Source organism: Telmatherina bonti (genome assembly GCF_933228915.1).
Source record: "Telmatherina bonti genome assembly, chromosome: 18".
Lineage (NCBI taxonomy): Eukaryota > Metazoa > Chordata > Actinopteri > Atheriniformes > Telmatherinidae > Telmatherina > Telmatherina bonti.
This window is the reverse complement of record NC_136616.1, coordinates 20,664,336-20,689,855: the sequence shown is the minus strand read 5'-3', so window position 1 is coordinate 20,689,855 and position 25,520 is coordinate 20,664,336. Positions and strand designations below refer to the sequence as shown.

The 25,520-nt window shown below is 39.3% G+C and overlaps 1 protein-coding gene across 1 annotated transcript in view; it reads right to left on the bottom strand.

The window, feature by feature from the left end:
- Window positions 1-7,117: 7,117 nt before the first annotated feature.
- Window positions 7,118-25,520, bottom strand: part of LOC306769168 (NACHT and WD repeat domain-containing protein 2-like) — a gene marked incomplete at both ends in the record, with an annotated part of 69,107 nt that continues 50,704 nt past the window's right edge. The window contains 2 exons of the mRNA XM_079257733.1: window positions 7,118-11,014; window positions 20,368-20,957. Coding sequence (XP_079113859.1) covers window positions 7,118-11,014; window positions 20,368-20,957 — 4,487 coding nt within the window. The remainder of the gene's footprint in view (window positions 11,015-20,367; window positions 20,958-25,520) is intronic.

Sequence of the window (25,520 nt, the reverse complement as noted above, 5' to 3'; positions counted from 1 at the left end):
AGGAATTTTTGGCCTCAAATACACAACAGCCAAAAACATGTTACACTTTATTAATGCATTTAAAAAAAAAACAAAAACAAAAACAAAAAAACAGAACCAAAATGCAGAAACAGTGTGTGTAAAAACTATACTGTTAATGGGAAAAACTAAGTACACCCCTGCTGCTTTCAAGCAGCAATCAGTTTAAATGTACTTCATTCATTTATCATCATTACCTGCAAATGCCTTGGTAAGGGCAAACTTTGATGTAGTTTGTTGGTCTGCACCATTGATGTGTGTTTACACAATGCCAAGGAGGAAAGACATCAGCAATGGCATAAGGCTGAGAACATGCATTGGTCTATGTATTGTTTTATTATAGTTTCCTCTCATATTTTGTTTGTGTATGTCTTCAGAAATATGAGTAAATGGCTGGAGGGTTTAGAGACGGATTTGACCAGATTTAAGGTCACATGGTTGACTGTAGTAAAAATGATGGACAGTTTTGAAGACAACACATGGCCCATTTGATTTTTATATCATGGTTATATATCATATATGTTGCTGCTCCTGGTGTTTTTCTCACCGTGTTCTTAAAATTACCAATGTTAACAATACCTTTTCTGTTGATGTCATGTTTGTAGTTATCTTTTCACAACTCTCTGGGTTGAGTTCTCTCATAACATAAGTCCTCCATTAACAAGTATAGTACACAAGTATGTAAACAATTACACTAACTCCTTTAGGTTTTTTTTTTTTTTTTTTTTGTTATTTCCACTATTTCTCAACAATGAGAAAACTTATTCTTGAATGGATATATGGGACATTCATTCCAACTTGTGTAACTTTGATTGCAAAGTCACTCCCCTTAGCAGCTGTCAAGCATGGTGGTAGAGGAGTGGTGGCTTGAGCATGTTTTGCAGCCCCAACATGTAGCTAACAAAGAAAAGAATGGAGGTGTTGTGGGGACCAAGTCCTCACCCTGATTGGCATCCTGTGGTGGGACTTCTCCAGAAGGGTTCATGATCAAACAACTACAAACATCAATGACTTCCTGTCTGTTCCTACTAACCAGCCTCTAGCTTGACACAGCTCAACCTGACCTACCTCTGCACAGTCACCATGGTTGATCATATGACTCGGATACGATTAGAGTGGAATAACTCTTTAATGCTTGTGCACCACTTAGAGGTAGACCTTAATGAGCAGGTCTCACCAAACTAAACTGAAATTAAGGCATGTTTTTGTAACAGGAGTGTCATGTTCCTTATGATGACACATCATAGTACATGTTGACGCATTTTTTCCACTTCATTTTATTCACAAAGGCTTTCATCAAAAGTGATTGATTAAAGAAAAAAAAAAAAAAAAGGAGTTGAAATGACTGATTGTGTTACTTTTTACAGTGTAGACATGTTGGCTGTTTTGCGTGGCGGGAAGGACGAATAAGTGCCCTGTGGATGACACACTGCTGAAAAACTGGTTTCATTGTTTACACATGCACAAAGTGAGTTCATCCTTGAAGGGTTTTAGAGGCAAAAATCATAAGAAAAAGGAAAACACACAAACAATACAAGTGACTTAAAGGTTAAATACATCCTCCTTTGTGTTAGTAATATATTGGCTGCAATTTCTCTTTATGTGTACATTTAAAAGTTTATTTTCTATCCACATATGCACCAGTGGGAGGTTTCTCAGATTCAGTATGTGCACTTATAAAGGATGTGTATTTTAACTACAACTGAGTTTTTTTCCACTCAGGTAGCAGCTAATAGGCTAGACTCTATCACTGACACAAAACATGGCAACAATGAGACACAAACAAAAAATAGCTATTTTCCAAGATATGGCTGTCACTTTGCTTCTGTCTTCTTTTGCTTATTATGGCATGTAATAATCAAAGGAATTTGTCAAAACTTTACATTTTTCTTAAAAAAAGGAAAGCATAAATGCTTTGAAATGAACTAACTTATAGTTCCACTTTTTGTCATACAAGATGCTCTTTGTGTCTTAATTTTGTGTAAACCAAGGAAATATTGAACATAGTTTTACCCCATATTCAGTACAGATTTAGTGAGTTTAGGTGATCAGACAGTGCACAGCACAAAGTTGACCCAATCTTCTACTTCTGAGAGTTATAAATAAGGATCTAATATGCAACAGAGCTTCATTTTGATCCAAGCACATTATAAAACACACCTGTTCTACTTTATTTATTAGCTGCTCAGTAACACTTTAATGGATCCCATGGTTAGATTGCTGTCACGGCAGGCAGTGGAGATGGTGAGGGAGTGGACCCAAACGCAGAGAAGACGGAACAGGGATGCAGATTTCCAGATTTATTGGTGACTACAGCAACCAAGATACCAACCAAGGACACCAACAAACCTAACAAAATGATCCAGCAACAAGACAAAAAACTGAGGGATATAAATACACAGAACAAAACGAGACACAGGTGAAACAAATCAACTAAATGAACCCAGGTGAACTAACTCAATAGGAAATCTATGAGGCTGAACAAAAACCAAGGGAACTACACAGGAAAAACTACAAAATAAAACAGGAAGCCCGAAAACAAAGCAAAGGGAAAAACCCAAATCATGACAATTGCTTTGTCCTGTTTTTGAGGTTGATTGTCAGCTTTAGAATATAAATGTGTTTTTTTTTTTTTGTTTGTTTACTCTTTTTGTATGTTTAGAGGTCTTTTCATACTAAAGCTGTGTACATACTGAATGTCCCCATTGTAAACTAGCTGCTGGTAAATAGAAAATGAAAAAGAAAGCTTAATATGAACCAAAAATCTGAACCAGAAAGGAGGTCATTCTTACTTTAATTAGGAATGTAAACATAATGGATAGACATGGTTCATTCCCTCTCTTCTTCTCTGTGTTCAGATCAAGTCCACCAAACCCAGCCGAACAGGCTGGATGTTGTAATCTCCATCGCAAGCCAACAGATCCGATATCATTTGTTATCTCTTACTGCTCACCTGCAATTGAAACGGAGCAAGACGCGTGCATGTTTCCACCAGCATGCTTCAGCAGAATTAGGTCAGGGCTCATGGGTAGTTATCTTTTCCTAACTTAGCTTCTGATGCAAAGGGGAAATGCGAGAAAAAAAAAATAGATGATGTGGCTGATGTGAGTTCTGGTTTTCGCAGCTATATGTTTCATCGATTGTCTTCATTCACTATTCAGCTCACAGGTAAAATGTTCTTATTGCGAGGCGGCCTGAAACTGGAGCAATTTCCCTGATCAAACAAAACCATGTTTGGTAGTCAAACAACTCCAACTGCGTTTAACCTGGATTTTGTGGTGCTTACCTTATACAGGATATGCCCGCTTTAAATTTCAGCGTGCTAGTTTATGTGGCAGAGGAGAGGAGGGGTTGACTCATGAGCTTCGTCATCATGGAAAATACAGGTTACAGTAAATACAGCAATGACAAAGGGTTCTGGCTTAAAGATTTAAAATGGCTGTCAAGAAAGTGGCTATTTTAAGTCATGGTGAATAATGTCCTACTGTACATTGTGTGTGAAGTGTGGGGAACTCCTGCTCAGCAAACATGCAGCGTAATTGTTTGTCTATGTGGTGCTGCAGGTGGAATGTGCTAGGGATAGTCAAGCCCTTGTTGTCCTAAGGACTGGAAGCAGCCAACAGACATGAGCTCACCATCACCACAATGAGAGGCGTGGTCAATTCGGTGACTGCAGCAGACCTGATGTTGCCGTGGAGACAGAACTCCCCCCCCCCCCCCCCCCCCCCATATACACACACACACACACAAGCAAATACACATACAAATTAGCTTAAAAAGACACCAGTGGGAAATTAAAATGTTAGCTCAAAGCAACAGGATTTTATTGGCTAATCACAGCTTTATCCTGGGTGTGTTAACTCTGCAAGTTTGTGTGTTTGGCGCAGGTCGCTGTGCAGGTGCACCGCACATGCATCATCCAATTGTAATGACGCTGTCAGCCAGTGTTGGAGAAATATTCACCACGCTTGTCTGGCATTCAGCAACATGCACAGAAGAGCAATTACTGGCTCATCAAATCATTCTGCAGCTCCGTTCTGTGTGTCTATGTGTGTTTGAGGGTGGTGACAGTATTTGTGTTTTCTACTTTGGTTGAATACAAAACACACGAACGACCTGTTTCACCACATGCTCCGCAACCTAACGTGGGCTGACTGTAGCGCAAAAGGACCTGAGCTCATTCACACCCATCACTCACAGCAGATAAAACAGTTGTAACTCTGTAATTATTAGTGAAAACCCAGAGGAAGCAACATGGAGGCAAAAAGTGAACCATTTTATTACATTAAAATGCTTCATACAAACAATGCATACACACTAGTTTCATATTGCTTCAGACATAAGTTTCTTTTTCTGTTTGATTTTCAGTTAAACAACTCTGTAACAAAATGTAAGTACAACATTTATGAAAATATAAATCTCTAAACAGGTAAGTCAGTCCTGACGATACAAATAATACCATAGAAACATTCATTACCAGTATGCCAACTATGAGTTGCAAACATGTAAGTTATTAAAAGTCATTCAAGTTACTTAACATACAATAATAACTGTTTACTGGCTCCCATATGGACACATTCAAATATACTCTTAAACTGGCATTCCGATATATTTTATATGAGGACTCTTTTTGAAACTTATTTTTAGTCTTGTTTTTGTCTTTTGTTTTGTTTTTTTAGCAAAGATAGCACATTTTCTCTATCATAAACTTAATCACAGTCAAACACTTGAACAATTTGGTAACAATATAATTACAGTACAAGCCTCAAAAACAAATGAGACAGTCAACAAAATGAAACAAACTTTAATTGGGACTTTGGCAATAACATGATAAAATATCGTTTTCTCAATTTAGAAACTCTTGAGTTGGTGGAAATTTTAAAGCTTGGTGCTGCTACCTGGTCTGAAGATCTCCAAGGGCCGTTGTCTCATCCGTTCAAAACTAGTAAACTTTCGATAAGATGGAATAGCCCTTAAAAGGTTTATGTTGGGAGTGAAAGAGGGTTTTGTCAGTCATATCTGGTAGATGTTTAGACTCATTAGCGCGAGAAAAAAAAGAGATTCTGTATGTTTTAATATGCAACCTGGAAGATGCCAAAATGTATTTTAGATTGTCAGCAGGACCATAATATTAGCCGGTCGGGATGTCTCCGGAGTTGAACGCTGTGTCCGAAATTCCACACTGTGCCCTACGTGCTCACTTTGTGTACCATTTCTCAACACTTTTTCATGTGGAAAATACAGTAGTGTACATCTTTTGGGCACTCCTGATATTGTGTATTGTATTATTTTGCAACCTGAAGGTTACTATGGTAACTCTTCAGCAATATCAGTGTCTGATATACTGATATTGCAAAATTACTACAGTAACTCTCAGCAAAGTGAAACATATCTAAATTAATACTGATTTCATTTTACTTAAATCATGCTTCACTACTGCAGTGTGGTGAAATTAAAGCCAGCCGGTGTCCAGTGCTTGCATGCTGCACTACTCCTAAAACAATATGCACTTTGCATTCTACGAGCTTTGGAATAAGTTGTCGGTCCAGCTGAATAATTTCACACACTACAACTGAGTACAAAATAGCATGTTAGTATGAAATTTCTGACACATCTGTGTCTACAAGACCCTTTGTAAATCCGTGAAAAATGATTGAAATGAACGCCAAAATTTCACCCAAATGAATAAAAGCACATTAAAAACCTAATTCTGCCTTTAATCTGTGCTTAGATCTTCACACAAGTGGTACATTTTTCCTATTTTTTTAAGTGTTTTATAGTAGTTTTACAAAGGGTGATAAAGGACCACAGACTTTAAATGACCCAAACTCTAATCTAATTTCATATATTCAAAATGAAGACTCTTTAAAGTTTGTTGTCAACATGACATCACCTTCAATTTTTATTGAAACTAAGCAAATGTAGGGAAACTGAAGCATTTCAGGTGAGCTGCAAAGGTAGTCATTGTGTTTTCTGCAGACTCGACACAGGTCTTTTAAGACACATCTAAACCATTTTGAACAATTTGTACAATATTTTTTTTTTTTTAAATAAATCTAAGGATTTTTCACAAACCACTCCTAAAGTGCTTCCACTTATTGACTAAACTTCTAAATATGCTCACAGCCAAGTTGTTGAAGTGAAACTCACTATGTCCTTCTGTACTGGAACATTTTCACCACCTTCACTAAACCTAAAGCAACTACACTGGTTAAGGCGTGAATGTGTATGGTGCTATGCTACACTGTATGCTCAATAGTGGTGTTTCCCTTAAAACGAACCACCCACAAACTGATAGAACTGCAAGTGAATTCACATCAAAATCTACGTAAACTGTTTAAAAATTATGTCCTACAGCTATCATTACACAGAACGCCATCAATCTGTCATGATGTTGACTCGATCTTGTCGATGCAAATATTATGCAATGTTGCGTACGCTGTGTTTACAAAGTCCCTGCATTTTCATAAATCTTGTAATCTGCACATAAAGAACATCTTAAATTCCAGGCACTCACTTTGATTGCATTAAGCACAACATAACATTTTTAAGGAGTTGCACAAATTGCAGCAGCCAAAAAGAGATATGTACATCTGTTTATAGTTTTTCTTTTCTTTTTTTCTTTACAGTACTGCCTGATATTAATACAAACATAAATATATTCTTTCAAGAACACCATTATGGCTTAATGTGTAAAATGGAAATAAAAATGATGAAAGTGGCTAAGAACACTGGAATGGCTTTAAACATGTTTGACCTAGACATCTGAATAATAACTTTGTTCTTCAAATGCAAAAGGACACATAATGGTAAACTAATGCAATACAGAATTTACATTATTTTTTTCTTTTATAAAAGAGAATTCTTCTAACAGTCTTCATGAGTAAAACTAACATAAAGTGTATTGTAAGTTGGAAGTAAGTAATACTACATTTGAGTGCAGCGTTATAATGGTCGGCCCATTAACTACCCACAGGGCTGACATCTGCAGCTGAATCACGTGGCTGTAAACAAGAATCAACTGCAACCCCAGAGATTCTAGGCTTTTTTTTTTTTTTAACCCGTCTCCACCCTCCCGTCTTAACTCTTCTGACTCCTCTCACTGCAGCAATTCAGTCTTTTTAGTAGGCGTTGTGGACTCACCCTCTCCAGAGTCTGACACATTGATGGGGCTGTCCCTGGAGAAGACTTCGGTCGACTCCCTCCAGACGCAGTCAGCAATGGTCTTGAAAGAATGGTTGCCGCATTTGGGACGCACTTTTTGCGAGGCGTTGTTGACAATCTGTCGGCTGTTGGAAGTGGCAATCTTTATCTTAAGGGCGGCATCCACGCGGTCCACGACTGTATATGTGCCAATGCTGCCATCCTCGAAGCCAATGATGATGTTTAGTGCTCGCTGGGACAGGGAAAGGAAAGTTGGGGTCTTGTAAAGTGAGCATGTTCCAATGCTCTTACCATCAGCAAGGCGCATCACGATCAAATTGGACACTACACCGGCATCATCGTCCTCATCACAGTTCCGGAAACAAACATAGACAAGGTAACGTCCGTCTCTCGATAATTTCTGACGCCAGATTATGCCTGCAGCATGAACAAGTCTAAGCTTCCCACTGTGAAGATCCAGAACGTTAATATTTTCATCCCCTTTGGAGACTATTCCTAATTTTCCATTGGGGGAGATCTGAAAGTCCTCTAGGTTTTTGAGGAAGTTGGTTGGCAGCTGGACCCGCCTGCAGACTGACTCATCTGCCACGCTCCAAATGAAGACAGTTTCTGTGGATGTGATGAAGACCACACAGTCAGGGCAGTCAGGTATTAGCTTGAAGTTGACAATGGTAATGCCATCATCACAGACAAACTTCTTTGATACACTGCCTGACCACAGGCTAACTGCGAGGAGCTTGTTCTTGGATGTTCCCACCAGGAAAGTGTTAGCAGTGGTAATCACTGCGTTCTGTAGCGTGACTAGGATGTTGCAGACCTTGTGCCCAGTAGCAAGCCTCCAAACTCTGGAGGCATTCTGCTCACAGAGGGACACCACAAACTGGTCGTTGTGGGTGATTAGCAGCTGTGATATTCTCTGTCCATTGATGCGGAATATGTTTTCTCCAGTGTTGGTTTGCCAGATATACTGACTGAACTTGTCGTCTGAAGTCACCATAAGATCCCCTGAGGTGGTTAGGACACAATTCTCTACTATGCCCTCATGTTTAAAGACCATCTCAATAAAGCCAGTACTGAAGTTCCACTTGTGAACTGCTTCTGAGCCATCCATGGTAAACACAAAGTCCTCCCGGCCAGACAGCTGCAAGGTCTGGATCTTCTTGCCTGTTTTGTCGATGTTAGACATGGCAGTGATGATATCAATGTCCCAAACAGACAAAACTCCACTACTAGTTACTGAAAGGAGCAGATTGTGGTGGACAGATTTGATGAGTTTAACGATTGCCCCTGAGATCTCGATCAGGCTAGCCATGCACTGTCCACTGTCCCTCCTCCAGACAAAGATGGAGGAGGTGTTCTCCATGGAGGCAACTATGCTCTGTCCGTTCTTGGAAAGAACAGCAGCAACAAAGCGTTCAGTACGTTTGGCTTTGAACTTCTCCACCATTTTCCACACTTTTGTGTCAAGAACCTCAATACTTCTGGCCTTACAAATCAGAATGGAACGCTGGTCTTCAGATAACTCAATGCCCACCACTTCACTGTCATCCCCTCTGCAGTCATAATCCTCCATCAGCTTGGGGTTGGTTATCTCTTTAGTGTTCCATACTGACAGGCTGCCTTCATTGTCAATCATCACCATTTGGTTGAGAGTATCCAGTACAAGGATCGACTTGACAAACCCTCCAGAAAACTCAGACGTCATAGTGGCCAATTTGTCTCCATTTCCCAGATGGAAAATAGATGTAGTGTTGAGGTACTGACCACAGAAGGCATACATCCCATCTGGTGAACACTGGACACAAGTCACCTCGTACCAGCAATGGAACTGGTAGAGAGGCCAGCCGTAAAGGAGGTCAATGACGTTCACATCTTTACTAGCTTCAAGCCAAGCTAAAGCATGATGGGTTGACAAAGTGAAACCATTGATGAAAGCAAGCCCACCTGTGACGCCACTGTGCTTTGATCCCTTAATTTCAACTTCGGATAAAAGGCAGGATTTGTGATTATCGTAGATAAGCAGGGTATTTTTGGTTGTGGCCACAACCAGATACTTCTCATCAGAAGTTAGCCTGATTCCCAGCACAACTGATCTGGCGGTGTCAATCTGTCGCAGAAGCTGCCTGCTCTCTACATCCCAGGTGCTGACTGACCCATCTTCTAATGCTACAAGAACTATGTTTGGGGCTAGAGTGGGCAGGATCTCCACAATCTGCATATAGCTGGAACACAGGGGAAGTCTCTCTGGACTGTAGGTGACGTCCATAGAGGAGTGGAGAGGCATGATCGAGCAGTATTTTGGGCCATCTTTGTCACACTCCAAGAGGAGATGTCTGAGCTTGGGTAGGGAGGTGACAACTGGAAGAAGCCTCTGCTGGAGTTCTGCAGACAGCGATGCAGGGTTTTTTAGCACTTTTACTTTGACGCTACGCAGTGTAGTGGCCAGGAACTTCAGCTCTTTTTCTTGGGAGTAGCTGTATGCTAGATCAATGTCCGTTAAAGCTTTCTCAAACTGGCCAATCTTGATCATTGTGTAGAGCCAGCTGAAGTTCATGATGACACCAAACATGAGGTCATCCGTGCGCCCACTCCTAGTAAGGTGGTACACCAGCTCTGTCATCTTCCTGTGATTAACAAAAAAAATGTCAGGCTCCAAAAGGTTGCACTGGAACACCCAAGGTTGTTCAGGGGTCTGTCTGTCATAGGAGTATTTATCAGAGGGTGTTTTTTCATGCGACTGTTGATGGTGAGGGTTTTTATGATGAGAAATGTTCAAGGAAGTGAAATGGTTGTTATCGTAAGTAAAGATCTTCTTCCTCCCACCTGACCATGCCCCTAGAAAGTACTCAGCCAAGAGACTGTGCATTTGATGCACGTCTTCTTCATTGCTAAGATACAGCTTTTGAGCAATGAGATGCAGGTGCCTGTTGGCCCAAACCAGCAAGGTGACGTTACGTATCTGCCGTTCCACCAGATAGCCCTCCAGCTCCTCCCTGAGCTTTGCAACTAGGTCATATGAGATCCTCAGTGGGTTTTTGAGGTATGTTGCCACAATGACATCACCAAGAACTATGTTATCAAGGGACAGGATATCTTCTAGCTCAACCTCTGTTAGCCCAGCCTTTGCCATGGTAATATACCCTAATGCTCTGAAGACAAATCGCTGGCCCAGTTTGTTTTCCACCGAGTAAAAAAGGTGCTCTATGCTCTCATGGACTGTTGAGCAGAGGGACTTATCGTCCACATCTTTGTGAGACCTCCAATGAACTACTTCTCTGTAGATGAGGTTGACAAACATTGGCAATGTACACTTGGCAAGTGCCTCATTGACATAGATCTGCTGGCCTGAGGTTACTTTCCTCTTAACCCCAAGCAGCTGCTGTTTTAATGTTTGGCTGCAGACTTTTCGGTCTCTCTGGATTAGCTCTACATAATACCCCTCATCATGGATAAGGTGACGAAGCTTCTGCAAGATGCCGTGTTTATTGGGCAGCGTAGATACAACGATACGGACTGTGCGAGGCAGGTGTATGGGGAGCCACCACAGCTTGCGTGCTTCATCTGCATCCGAGAGTTGCTCCAGAGCATCCAGAACGATGACTAAGGGCCTGTGGAATGAAGATTCCCCTAAGAGGTTGATCAAGAGCTCCCTCATCTCCTCAATCTTATTAGGCAAAAAGTGAATCAGGCAGCGGTAGTTTATTGCGATTTGCTCGCAGATACTCTGCAGGAGAGTTCGTAGGTCTGTGGAAAGTTGGCTAGAACCAACATACCTAACAATGACCACTGGGTCTGTTTCAGGGCCCATTTCTTTCTGCAGCCATGTGTAGGCCTGGGGAAAAAAACAAAAAACAGAAACAAATAAAAGAACATTGATACATGATTGTTACAACACATGGAATACAATAAAATCCACATGATTAACATATTCATTCATTCATTCAATATCCCATCGCTTAGTCCAATGAAGGGTTGCGAGGAAGCTGGAGCCTATCCCAGCCATCTTTTTTTTTTTTTTCTTTTATATTAATTTATTTATTGAGGACGTACAATAGTAACCAACGTTGAGTTTCAAGTTATCCTCGATACATTTTTATTTTTTTTTTCCCCCCTCAAAATGATAGGCCTACATTACACGTTGAATCAGTCAACAGACATAAAATAAAAGCCATTGTAGCCGATTGCTTCAATACCAGATAAACAAAAAACAACAAAAAACAAACAAAAAAAACCAAAACAAAACAAAAAAAACAAGTTTCAAAAAATAAAATAAAGATAATCTAGAACAAAATAATAATAGTAATAACAACAAGTAAATATAATTAGAACAACAACAGCGACAACAAAAAAAAAGGTAGGGCAAGGTAAGTGGGTGGAGGGTGGGGGTGGGGGATTAATCAGAAGCCATTGTTTGTAGTGATTTACAATATTCCATAAAAGATCCCCATTTACGTTCAAACTTTTGTTTATGACCTTTGATTGTGAAATTAATTTTCTCCATCTTAAGAACTGATAGGACATCACGGAACTAGTGAGATATTAAAGGTGCCTTAGAAGATTTCCAAAGTAATAAAATATTACGTCTAGCAATAAGTGATGTAAATGCCAAAATTTGGGCATGACTGGAATCAGTCAGAGTGGAATTCACTGGAATGCCAAAAATCGCTAAATAGGGATTCAAATCAACTTTAATTTTAAGAACCTTGGAAATAATTGTCGAATATTGGTTCCAGAAATTACAGAGTGATGGGCACAGAAAATACATGTGGCTCAGGTCACATGGACTTGCATGACATCTTTCACACTGATCTATTACCTGTGGGTAAATTTTTGACAAGTGTGACTTCGAATAGTGAACTCTATACAGTATTTTAAATTGAATTAGTTTTAGTCTAGCTGAGGGTATGCTGGAGCGAACATTTGCTATTGCTTTCTCCCACTGCCGATCCGAAATGGTTACTCCCGATTCCTGTTCCCAAGACATTCTGATCCTTTCTGTTGAGTGTACATCCAAGTCCATAAGTGGTTTATAAATTACAGATGCAATTGACTCTGTTTTAATTTTGAGAGATAACGGTTCTTCCCATGGTTGTGTACTTGGAAGAGAGGGATAAGATGGAAAAAGAGAAGATATACAATGTCTTATCTGAAAGTAGCAAAATAGGTGGGTAGCAGGAAGTTCATTCTCAGAGGACAAATCAGAGAAGCTTGAAAAGGTATTCTCTTTGAAAAGATCTCTAAAAATTTTGATACCACAGTTTCTCCATCTCAAATAAGTAGCATCAAAAAGACCAGGAGGGAGTAAGTGATTTTTAACAATAGGCATCATCGAAGACGCTGATGTAAACTTAAAGTGATTTCTATACTGTGACCATATTTTGAGAGTGGACTGTACGACTGGATTTTTTGTAAATCCACCGGGGTTGATCGGCAGTGGAGAAAATACAAGAGCCTCTAGTGATGAAGAGGTACGACTGGGATTCCAGTTTACACTATAGCAGTTCGCTTGACTGTAGCCAACATATTCATTTATGAATATGAGGCGACCAGTAATAATACAAAAAATTGGGCAACGAAAGCCCACCACTAAATGTAAACTTCTGTAAAAGTGGCTTCCTAACCCTGGGATTCCTCCCCTCCCATAAAAATGAAGTTATAAGTCCATCAAGAGTTTTAAAAAAAGTTCTAGGAAGGAAAATAGGAATACACTGAAAGAAGAAAAGAAACCGAGGCAAAACGTTCATTTTAATTGTACTGATTTGACCTATAAGTGAAAGGGATAGAGAACCCCATCTCTGAAAGTCTATTTTGAGTTGATTAATTAATGGGAGGAAATTCGCTGTGTATAACAAGGGCAGAGTGCGAGTAACGTTAATTCTTAGATATTTAAATCCTGAAGGGCTCAGTTTAAATGGAATCTCAGTTTGTTTGAGAGCAAGAGCTAAGGAATTTACTGGATAACATTCACTTTTGAGAATATTTATTTTATAGCCTGAAATTGAACCAAACCTAGTTAATAATGAAATTATATGAGGAACACTTGTCACAGGATCTGAAACATACAAAAGCAGGTCGTCTGCGTAGAGCGACAATTTTAAATTAATACCAAAGCGGGAGATCCCTTGAAAGCCATTAAGTGAGCGTTATTCTATTGATAAAGACTCAATAGCCAGGGCAAAAAGCAAGGGAGACAGGGGACATCCCTGCCTAGTGCCACGGGACAGACTAAAATAATCAGAAACAACATCGTTTATACAAACACTAGCCTGAGGTGAGTCATATAACAATCGAATCCATGAAATAAAACGACTTCCAAAGCCAAATTTATGCAAAACAGCAAAAATTCCACACCCATTCCACACGGTCAAAAGCTTTCTCAACGTCAACCGATATCACTACTTCTGAATTGGTGGTGGAATGTTGAGCCATCATAACATTTAGCAAGGTACGAGTGTTATAAAACAACTGACAGCCTTTAATAAACCCTTTCTGTTCCTCACTAATTATTAAAGGAAGAATTTCATTCCAATCGACCTGATAAAACCTTAGCGAGGACCTTGACGTCTACATTAAGGAGAGATATCGATCTGTATGAGGAGCAAGATGTAGGATCTTTATCTTTCTTCAGAAGGACTGTAATAATAGCTTGAGAGTGTAGGGGGTAATGTGCCTCTGTCTAACGATTCATTGTATACCGAAAGTAACAATAGGGCCAACTGAACTGGAAACTTTTTAAAAAATTCTGCTGAATACCCGTCTGGACCTGGTGCCTTGCTATTACACATAGAATTAATGGCATGTAAAATTTCTTCCAATTTAAGGGGAGCATCTAGTTGTTTTGCCATTGTTGGATCAACAGTGGGTATAGCGAGATTTTTAAAGAAAAGAGACAGATCCGAAGCATTAGCTTTAAATTCAGATTGATACAAAGATGAATAATATTTTTTGAAAGTTTCATTTATGGCTTTTGAATCAGTAAACAGAATGCCTGAATTATCCTTAATTTGAGATATTAACCGAGAAGCTGATTGACGTTTCAGTTGATGAGCCATATATATATAGATATATATACAAAAAAAAACTAGAAGTGGAAGAAAAAAAAAACCCAATAGAAAAACTTATTATTGTACAAATACTGTACGTATTAATACTACAAAGTAAAGGGCTGAAAATCTTTTACTGATAATTTTACAACTGAAAAATAATAGTGATAGTAATAATAAAATAAAATAACCATTTGTAGTTTACAGTTATAGAGCAGTCACATCTCACCCAGATGGGACAAAACACAGGATCTGGAACAACAATGTCACTGTCCCGGGGCAGGTGGTGCAGTTATTGTCTTAATGTAAACTTTGGCTTCCCTTGGTGAAGTGAAATCGCGCTGCACCCCTCCATAGGTGATGTGCAGTTTTCCTGGATGTAGAATACCGAACCGGACTCCTTCAATGTCCCACAGCTGGCGGCGAACATCGTTAAAGGCAGCACGAGCACGAGCAGTCTTTGCGGTGTAATCGGGGAAAATTGAGATAGTCATATCTCTTACCCTTATTCGCTGTTGCTCCCTGGCACTCCGGAGGATATTGACACAGTCTGAGTAGTAGTGTAATCTAGCCACAATAACACGGGGGCGTTCACCCGGTCCAGGCTTGGGGGCCAGGGAGCGATGCGCGCGATCCACAAGTGGCTGCTTGTTCAGTTTAAAAGCCTCCTCCAAAAGATTGGTCACATATTCACAGCACGGAGTATAACCCTCTGGGACTCCTACAATACGGATATTATTCCTACAGGAACGTGACTCCAGGTCTTCACACTTGTTTTCGAGTTTGACCATTTCTTTGGCCATGTTTTCTACCTGTGAGCGAAGTGAGGTAATATCATCTGTGCAAGTAGAAAGCGATCGCTCCATATCCGTAATGGTGCCCTTCAGTCCCGTGAAGTCTTGTTTCATTGTAGTAATATCAGACGAGATTTCGGTTTTGAACATAAGCAACTCGGATTTAATCGATACAAGATTTTCCCCAAGAGCTGCATGTAGTTTGTCTTTAAACATAGTCTTGATCTCCTCCCGATGAGCAAAAAGTAAATCCGCCTTGAGGCCAGTAACATCGGCTTCGGCCAGCGGCTCCACATGTTGCCCCGTACCAGGCACAAGTTGCGGTGACGATCTGCCAGAAGGCGGGGATGAGGAGCTGGCAGCAGGCCGCGGTTGAAGTTGTTGGGTGTTTGCGTTCTTAGCAGATTTAGGCATTATTGAAATCGTTCGAAAAGTTAAGAAGTAGTCTGTTTATATGTTTAAGTTTGGTAAATGTGCCTAATGGACTGGATAATGACAAAACTATGCAGGAGTTCTTCGCTACACGTCTGTTCACATGGTCCGCTAAACCGGAAGTCTCCCAGCCATCTTTTGGGTAAAATGCAGGGTACACCCTGGACAGCCCGCCAGTCCATCGCGGGGTATAATTAACATATATAAACCTCAAATAGGAATAAACTTTTAATCTTTTACGGATGATAAATGTATATTTACTTGTTTTTAATAAAATATAATGTATTTTTATTTTGGTTTATAAGTACATTTCTAAACCAACCACAGCACCCTAAACTAGGGCAAAGTAAATCAATAATAAATAAAACCTTTAAAGACAGCTTTTTATCAAACCAAGAGCATAAGTTTAATATATTCTAATGTGTGTCGCATCAATTTTGAAACTGATTAAAGATAAAATAACAAAAAAACTCATCATAATTATTTACTATATCCGCAGTATTATCATATTCTTTTTTTTGGCATCATGAGAAGTATTTTATAAATGAAAGCAACTCTAAAATTGAGGCTATGGTGATCTCATAACTTCATTCATGAATTCATTAAAGGGCCCAGCTGAGATTTCGGGAAGCATCATAATGTTATCTGACACTTTTAGGGCAACGCTGATGGCTCCCACTCCCATTTTATCTTTGAGAGTGTTTGAGAGAGGAGGAGAAGAAGAAGAGCAAGAGTGTTTACATTTTAAATATGTTTTACTCTTGTTGCGGTGCGGGCTCAGGACTGACAGCAGCATCCGTTAGTTTTTAAACTGTAGACATAAATCTGCACACAAGATCTTTTTAAAATTGCTAAAAGGTGAATAAAGCTATATTGGAACTGCAACAAAATTTGCAGCCCTAAGTTTGGATTCTGTCAAATCTACAGTATTTATTTTGAAAATAATGACTGTATTGCCACATCAGTCTGATTCCTGCTCATGTGCCTGTTTTAACTTTGACTCATAACTTTAAATACTCTGATTCTTACATGTGCTGATCAATTCTGCATTTGCTGTGCTATTGTGAGACACTTGATTGTTGATGTAAAAGACTCTTTTATGTCCTGACATGGCTTGTAGAATACAACCCTACATCAAGGCCAAAGCGCTCTAGTTTACAACAGCAAGCTGTGAACTTTACATTTTCTGTTTTCTTTATCACACACACAACTGTAAAAATGTCAGAAGTGTTTTCTTTATATTTTACTCCAAAGGAGCAAGACTTTCTTCAAATGTTTTCAAATGACCTTGAACAATATTTCTTTAGGTTTTCTGAAGGTCTGAAAAATATTTCATTAGGCATTTGTTTTTATTTCCCATCCAGTGCTCGTATCTGACCATTTTCAGAAGAATGTTATTGCTGGTTTGTTCAATTGATTCATACTGTCCTATGAATCATTCAAGCTTTTATCTCTTGGTACCTATGAGTCACCTGCAACAAAGGCACATTATCTTACCCCCTTTTTTTGTGACAGACATTTTTACACCTACAAGGTAATTACAACTGAAGCATTAGCTGAAAGCTTGGCATATCTTGGTCAAATTTGAACTTTTTTGATGAAACTGAGCATGTGAACAGATCTAAAAGAGATGTTCTTAAGAAATAAGAACAAACATTTTCATATCATCCATCCACTGCTCATCTCATCAGAAGAAGAAATCTGTCAGTGCATACCCAAATTAGTTCTCTGCATTTATCCATCACTAGTTACATTTACTAGGAGCAGTGGGCTGTCAGATTCCAGAGCCTGAGGCGCAATTGTGGGATTAAATGCTTTAAATAGCTCATCTCCGTAAACAAATTGAATTCAGGTTCTCCAGACCCAAGACCAGCTCTGTTAACACTAGGCTACCACTCCCAGAAACAGTTATTAATGAAGGGTGGCTGTCAAAAAAAACATCAAAAACTTATTAATTAGAATTAAGAGGAATTAGAAAGGAGTTGAATAAAAAAAAAAAAAACAGTGGCAACAGATTTTATACAGTTATTAATGGCCCCCAGAGCCCAGTGTTGAAGCAGTGTGGGATCATCTTGACAGAATATAGGACATCGAACATCCAAATAAGAGCTTCGAAATGCCTTTTAAGAAGCCTGGTAAACTATTCTTTAAGACTTATATGCTGACTTAACAGAACTAGTTGTGTTATATACACTGTATTTCTATTAAAGCTTCCATGCAATGTTTCCATTCATTTTTTTATAATGCTTATTCCAATTTATGGTAGCTGGGAAGGTGGATCATATCAAAACAATTAGCAGGCGAGAGCGAGAGTACACCCTGGACAGGTTGCTTGAGACAAATAAACAACCACTCATGCTCACACTCAGTCCTTGGAATAGTTTAGTGACCAATTAATTAAACACGTATGTTTCTTGACCGTGGGAGTAAGTCAGAGTGCACGGAGAAAATCCACACATACATGGGAGAACACCACACAGAGAGGCTACTGTTTAAACATTCTGCTATTGCTGATTAACCAAGATTAATTTGTCTGTTTAGCACTCGTGTGAGAGAAAGGTTTTGGTCCAGCGTTTTTCAACCACTGTGCCGTGGCACACTAGTGTGTCGTGAGAGATTATCAGGTGTGCCCTGTGAAATTGCCCAATTTCACCTCATTGGTCTAAAAAGCAGCTCTGTGTTCATCCAAACAGGCCCCATTGAAAGATAATAAAATTCCTTCTTCTTGTGTTTATCTGATTTCTATTTAAAAGGCTCTGACTTCATGAACTTTATATTAATAATATAGACTTAAAAAAAAACAAATAATACATTTTGGTTAGGTGTGCTATGTGGTTTTTCAGTGAATAAAGGTGTGCCTTGGCTCAAAAAAGGTTGAAAAACACTGAGTTACAGAGACTCTGCAGGTCAGGCCAGTTGGAGACCGAGCTACAAAGTAAAGCCAGTGACACTCCAGACTAAAAAAAAAAAAACCAGAATCAAACCAAGCAGGGTAGGTAGGAATTACACCTGCTGGATATGAGCAGAAGCACAGTGATCTCAGATCGCTTCTGTCTTCATTCAGCATTTTGTGTAATCTGGCTTTGTGAGTTTGCATAACATTCCCATTCATCATTCAACCGCTGAAATCATCTCTGGGTTCAGACCATTATTTTCTACTTTGGATGCTGGATGGTGTGTTAGCCCTGCAACTTCACTGCAAGCAGGTTTTGAACCTCAGTTGGGGTGTTTCTTGTTGGAGTTTGCATATTCACCCTGGGTGTGTGAGCGTTCTCTCCAGGCACTCTGGCTTCCACCCACATACTAAAAACATGTACATTAGGTTAGTTGGTGATTCTAAATGCAGCCTAGGAGCTAGTATGAAACTGAGTGCTTGTTTTTGTTTTGCTTGTCTCTGTGATGAACCAGCAGCCTGACTTTACCTCTCGCCTGGTAGCAGCTGGGATAACATCCTATGCCTCCGCAATCCTACGATGGATTAAGTTGAAATATAAAATGAATAAATTTTCTGTTTTAAAATGCTGTGAGTACTAAATATCTGAGGACTAACACAAAGGACAAGATGGTTGTTAAATAAAGTTGTATAAGACTTTTTAAAACTCATGAATATATTTGTGAATGTTATTATTTAAAGGCAGGAGTATGTAAGATTTCAAGGCGATTCTTTCCACCACCAGGTGGCAAACACCAGGTCGTGAGCAAAACCACAAAACTGCTACCTCCACAAACGACCACAGGTTGGCAATAATGAGCAAAACTCATGCCTCACCCCTCCTCCTTGCCAGCTCCAATGAGGGCAGGAATCGCTCATGAGCTGTAGCTCAGAGCAGCTCTGCAATAAATGGGCTTATACTCCCCCTACTGGTGGAAAAAAAATTATTTGTTTTACTGGTCAGAAAATATTCAAGAAGGGTTTTTGTCATAAATTAAACTTGTAATTTAATAACTCATCAAATATGGACACACTGGAACCTACATGTTTAAAAAACTATCTAATTATGATTGTAGTTATTTTTTTTAAGTTACTTTATTTTGAAAATATTGGAAATCTTACATACTCTACCTTTAACAATCAGACACAGGGCACTATTACAATTACTGCAATTACAATACAATTACTATTACTGAGTAATGAAAAAGATTTGTTATCATTTAACTAAAATCATTTGAATAAAATTAAACTGTCAGTGTGTTTACATTAGATCACTTAGCCTGAAGCTAAAAATCTTTGCATACACGAATCCGTTACTAAATTTGAGTCTCTTTTCTAAACATTTTCTTTTAAAATGTATCCCCTGGTGATATTTAACAGTAATGTTAGGCTTTGGTCATAGTCATCCATTGGTTTATTGCTCTTATTGTTCTTTGCAACATGCTGCAAGCTGAACTTGGTGCTTACGATAAATATGTGCATTACAATGGCATGTTGTAAAGCTTGGACGTGGTGGTGGTGGTGGGGGGGGGGGGGGGGGGGGGGGGGCAGCCGGATGGCACACACACTTGCATAAACATAAACTTACACAGACAAATACAAACATGCTTTGAGAAATAAATGAGGACAAACTTTGCAGAAACCACTGGAATCTGTTTGAACACAAAATGCTCTAAAGTGGAAAGCAAAGAAGGTCTTGTGCAGATGTGCAGATGGAGCACTGTGTACACACTTGCTCAGCTTCAGAGGAAATTAAAGACACGCATGGCGATGAAGTGAATCTCAGCAGACACACAGATGGTCAACCAAGTGTTTGATAAGGAGGAATGAACAGTTGCACACCCCCTCATACTCTGCTGTACAAAGGCAGGCACATGCTGAGATCACACAGACAAACTAACGCATGGACACATTTTGAGAGCCGTACAGAATAGGTGATGAGATTAAAGGAGAAAGATTAAATGTTTTCCCCTGAGTGTCTCACCTGTTTGGCCACCTCAGACAGCAATAAAGTCTTTCCGGTGCAGGGTCCCCCATACACCACTAGAGGGCTCATCCTGCTCCCCTTTGATGGCATGATGTACTCCTGCACGTAATCAAGGGACTCCGTCTTGTATTCGTAAAGTGCCGCGAAGGTCTTACAAAGGGACAGGTGCTGAATAATCTCATCATACAGCGGATCGGTTTCTGTATCAAAGTTCTGCTGGACTGTAGCCTGGATGATGTCCACCATGTCCTCATAGAACTGCTTACACAGGCCTTCCACGTAGTGGCTCTCCACTTCTTGGGAGTAGCCCAACTTCATGTCGCAGTGAGTGACAGAAGAGTAGACTCGGAGGTTGGAGGCGGCGACGACGGTGGGGATGAATTCGTCCCGTACCTTCAGAAGGCGTTCATAGGCTTCCTGGTTGCGCATGATGCGATCGGAACTGACCACGATGTCCATGTAGCGAGCCATGTCTGGGAGTTTGGCGAAGCGGTCGAAGTTGGAGATCTTACGAATGTAGCAGACACATTTCCTGAGAAAGGCAGGCGTTTGTTTCCCGAGGGCAAAATCTAATTCATCCTCCAAGGCTGAAATGAAGGGGGAAAAAAAGGTTACTCACAAAGACAAAAAAAAAAATTAAATAAATCAAACAAACGTTGTAATTAGGTTTCTTTTAGAGGAACGGGTGGACAGGTTTTTGAAGCTTTTAGCCTCCAATTAGATGGATTTGTCTTTAACTTTATTTGAAAGGAGCCAAGATACTGTAATAAAATCACATAAACCAGAACCATGAGCCCAAGGACTGAAACTCTGCCAGCATCTTGTGTGTTGTTCAGCACAGAGCAGCTTGTTAATTAAGCACAGAAGAGACTAAAAATGAAAGAAGTCAAGGATATGGCTTCCTCCAAACTCCAAACACTGTTTATAGCTCTGCTTGCTCTCCGACTGAATGAAAAATTGAAGTTTTTCTCCTCTTCATTCCTCTTAATTTATATAATCATTGGTATTACTTTACACCATTCTTTATTCTGAGCTGTGCCTGGGTTATTGAACATGAGCCTGTCAGATCCCAACAGCTTACTGCTTAGAGCAGGTCTCAAAATTACAGCCTCAGAAATTAAATGATGTCTTGAAAGATTAGTTTAGTGCTGTCCAAATAACTCAGTAATAACTGGAAGATTCCCAAATGAAGTCTTTCACAGAGAGGACGTGATCTGGTGCACAATAAATCTTCTTCACAGTTTGGAAATGAACGGTGGGAAGAACAGTTCTTTTGTACCCTGTCTACGCCAGTAGCTATGGAAAATTCAGAATACCTTTTTAGGGTGTCTGGTCCCACAAGGGAAGAATATAAAACCATTCAACAATTTGCACGTCAGGATCTCTGGTTATTTCTCAGTGTTCACCGATATGGCTGACTATTACTACTTTTGTAACCAGAAACAACTGTAGGTGCATTTCCACAACACATTGAATTGCGCAAAAACTAAATATCGTGATCAAAAAAATTGCGAATGGAAACACCCACATTTCGAAAAAAGTCTAAAATATCGCTAAAAAGGTTTTATGCTCTCGTGAAGTGGTTTTTCCAGTTGTTTTGAGATAAAAACATATAGCAAAAGTGTAATGGAAACACCTTTTTCACATTTGTGTCCCATCATGACCAATTCATTTCCAGGAAAAGATGACGCGGTGCAGAACGAACAGCAAATTTTAGAGTTTTAGAAACGAAAATGAGAGAAAAGCCGTAGCAAATTCTCTGCAGAAAATAGAAAATAACACTATGTGGCTACCTTGCATAAGCCGCAATTCTCACAAACTCATCACTCAAACGCGATTTTTTCGAAACACTGTTCAGTGGAAACACCCGCAAATAGCATTTGTTGTTTTTCAGAAACTTAGAAACATTGCTTTTATTTTGCGAAAAAACGTAATAGAAACAAAATGTTCTCGTGTTTTATGTTTCTTTATATTCTCATTCTAGTCTTTGCAGTTCATACTTTATGACATGTACATGTAAAAACCAAATTTAAAAAAAAAGGCTGAGCTATAGGACCATTTAGGTAAGATCAGAATACAATAACAGCATACACAATAGAATGCAAAAAAACACATCAATTACTGAAAGTGAAACCGTTTACGTTTCCATGGAAAACATTTGCTTGATGGCAGAAACACGTTTCACTTAAAGCAGGGGTCGCCAACTCCGGTCCTGAAGGGCTACCATCCTGCAGGTTTTATTGTTTTCCAGGTACAACACACCTGACCCAAACCAATGGCTCATTAACAGGCAGGTGCAGAAGATGAAAACAAGTTCTTGGAGAACCTTTTCACTTGGATCAAATGTGTTGCACAAGGGAAACACTAAAACCTGCAGGATGGTAGCCCTCAAGGACTGGATTTGGTGACCCCTGACTTAAAGGTTGGAAAGGTAAGTCCTACTAAAAGGTAACAGATGGAGGTACATGTTGCAGCTAATTAGGTTAGTTGGAACAGGTTAGTGACATTAATAGGTCTGAAAAGAGCACCTCAGAGAGGCACAGTCTCTCAGAGGTAAAGATGGACAGAGGTTTGACAACCTATAAGAAATCATATCTATGAATTGAGGAGTTATTTCTGAATAATTTTCCTCAATGTAAAATTGTGAAAACTGACCCCCTTTAGTTTATCATATCCACACACACTCTAAACACCTGCAAATATCTTTCTGTGTATGGGATACAACCAAAACATGGCGATCATGGTGTGTCATTTTTGGGGCCCTCAAGAAGCACTGCATTAAAAACATATCTAAGGCTACGTTCACACTACAGGCTGAAGCGACTTAAATTCGATGTTTTTGCCCCTATGCGACCTGTAACCGATCTTTTCTTCACAGTCTGAACGACACAGATCGGATATTTTCGAATGCGACCCAGGCCGCTTGGATATGTGGTCCTAAATCTGATATGTATCTGATCTTTTGCCATTCAACTTCAGTCTGAACCGTCAGTTCGCATTAATCCAACCGATGCGTCATTGACACACAACAAACGTCATTATTCTGTGTTTGTTGTTTATGAACTCTTTATCGGTAAATGCACTCACATCACTCTCCCACCAATCCTGACTGTGACTCCGTACCCAAACGTTTCTCTCTACAGTTGTTGCTGCCACAGCTCCACAAAAGGCCATGACCAAAACTTTTACTTTCCTCTTCTGTAAACGTCTCTTTAAAACAAACCCATTCACAATGTTGTGGCTACGGTTGGACAAAACTTTTAACTTTTATTTAACTTTGACGGTTGGAGAAAACGTCAAAGTTAAAAATAGCTAATGCTCTGCTACCATCCATAATGTAATTATGTTGCATATTGATAAATCTATACCTCGGTTTATGGTGCTGAAGTAGCAAACAGATTTGTAATTGTGCTTTTTCTGTCTCTTGAACCCTCCTGAGTTTTATCTTGGATCATCTGCACTACAATTTCATATATACATGCCAAAAAAAAAATCAATGCTGTGCTTTATTGTGTCTGTTTTCATCAATGTGACAAGCACATAAACGTGAAAAATCCATCGAGACCTACTTGAAGTATTCCTAAAATATCCCCTAATACTTATAGAAATCCGAAAACAAATCCAGACAAGCCTCTTAAGTATCTAAATATTTATTAGGAAATTAAACTATCGTTATAGAGTGAGTGCAGAAGTTTATGTAACATGAAATTGGAGCCAGTAATGGGACTAAATTTACCAGCACTGACAGAACGACATGCGGCTGCTACAGTAAAGTAAAAAGAGTGAAGGCTCATTAAGTCAATATTATCCCATGTTTAAATAAAGATATTTCATAAAAAGAAAAATTACGGTTAGCTTTCAAGACATTTAAATGGCTAATAGCAGCTTCACAAAATTTTAATGTAAATAGCAATAATAAGAGTAGGAATTAAGCTGTTCCTATGTAATGATCCGGGGATGATTGAGGAGCAGTTTGGATCTCTTTTAGCCTCACACTTAGAGACGTTTTATGGCTTCTGTGTCGACTTATGTTGATGGACTGTTTGACTACAAGTTTACCATTTATAACAGTCCACGAGGGTTCAAACAGGCCCACATGTGCATCAGTCTCAGCCACCTCACTACATGGATGTGGAGATTATGTACCCAGCCTGAGAGGAGCACATCAAGAGGAAAATTATGTGCAGCAACACTGGTGCAGCCGGGGAGGAATTAATACAACTTGGAGCAATCACAGGTAATAAAGACTGGTAAAATTGTTTGTAAAAATAAATAAAAACACTCAGAAAATAATGCACAGAAGCATAAAGTTGTACTTAAGTGCCCATTACCAATTCCATCCTTAAAGCAATGTCAAACGTATCATATTTGATACGCAAAGTTTCTGAGACATTTTGCATCATTTTGATTCAAAATCTTGTTGAACATGATCTGATACTTGTATTCTGTCCCCTAATGGATATCAGGAAACAGAAGATTATACTATAATAATTTTGACTATAACATGATATTAAAAGGGTAAATATCCCCCCACCAAAAAAAAAAAAAAAAGGTCAAGTTACTTTTACATTTTGTAAAGACCTCACATTCCTAAAATGTGACTTTTTTTTCTCTCCATGTTTTAATGGGTTGAGCTTTAAAGGGTTAAAAGCATCTTTTCGGTTCTTTCCGGACAGATTAATGACCGAAAGGTGAAGCTACTCTCGAACTGATCAATCACTGTCATCTTCCAGTCAATCACAGGATAGATTTCAAAACCCTGCTGATTGTTTACAAATCCCAGAATGGTTTAGGACCAGAATACATCTGTGATACGTTCAGAGAATATAAACCAAGCAGAGCTCTTCGATCCAAAGACGCTGGTCAACTAGTCCAGACCAGAGTCCAGACTAAACATGGAGAAGCGGCATTTAGCTGTTACGCTGCAAACAAGTGGAATAATCTGCCAGTGGACATTAAACTTTCACCAAATGTACAAACTTTTAAATTCAGGTTAAAAACATTTCTTTTCTCATGCGCCTATGCATCTGCACAGTAACTTTTACTTAATTCTGCTTTTTTAATATAATTTATGATTTTTTTTATGATTTTGTTATTTGTATTTTCTTTTATGCTTTTTTCTGTAATGCATTTAATGTTTCATGTAAAGC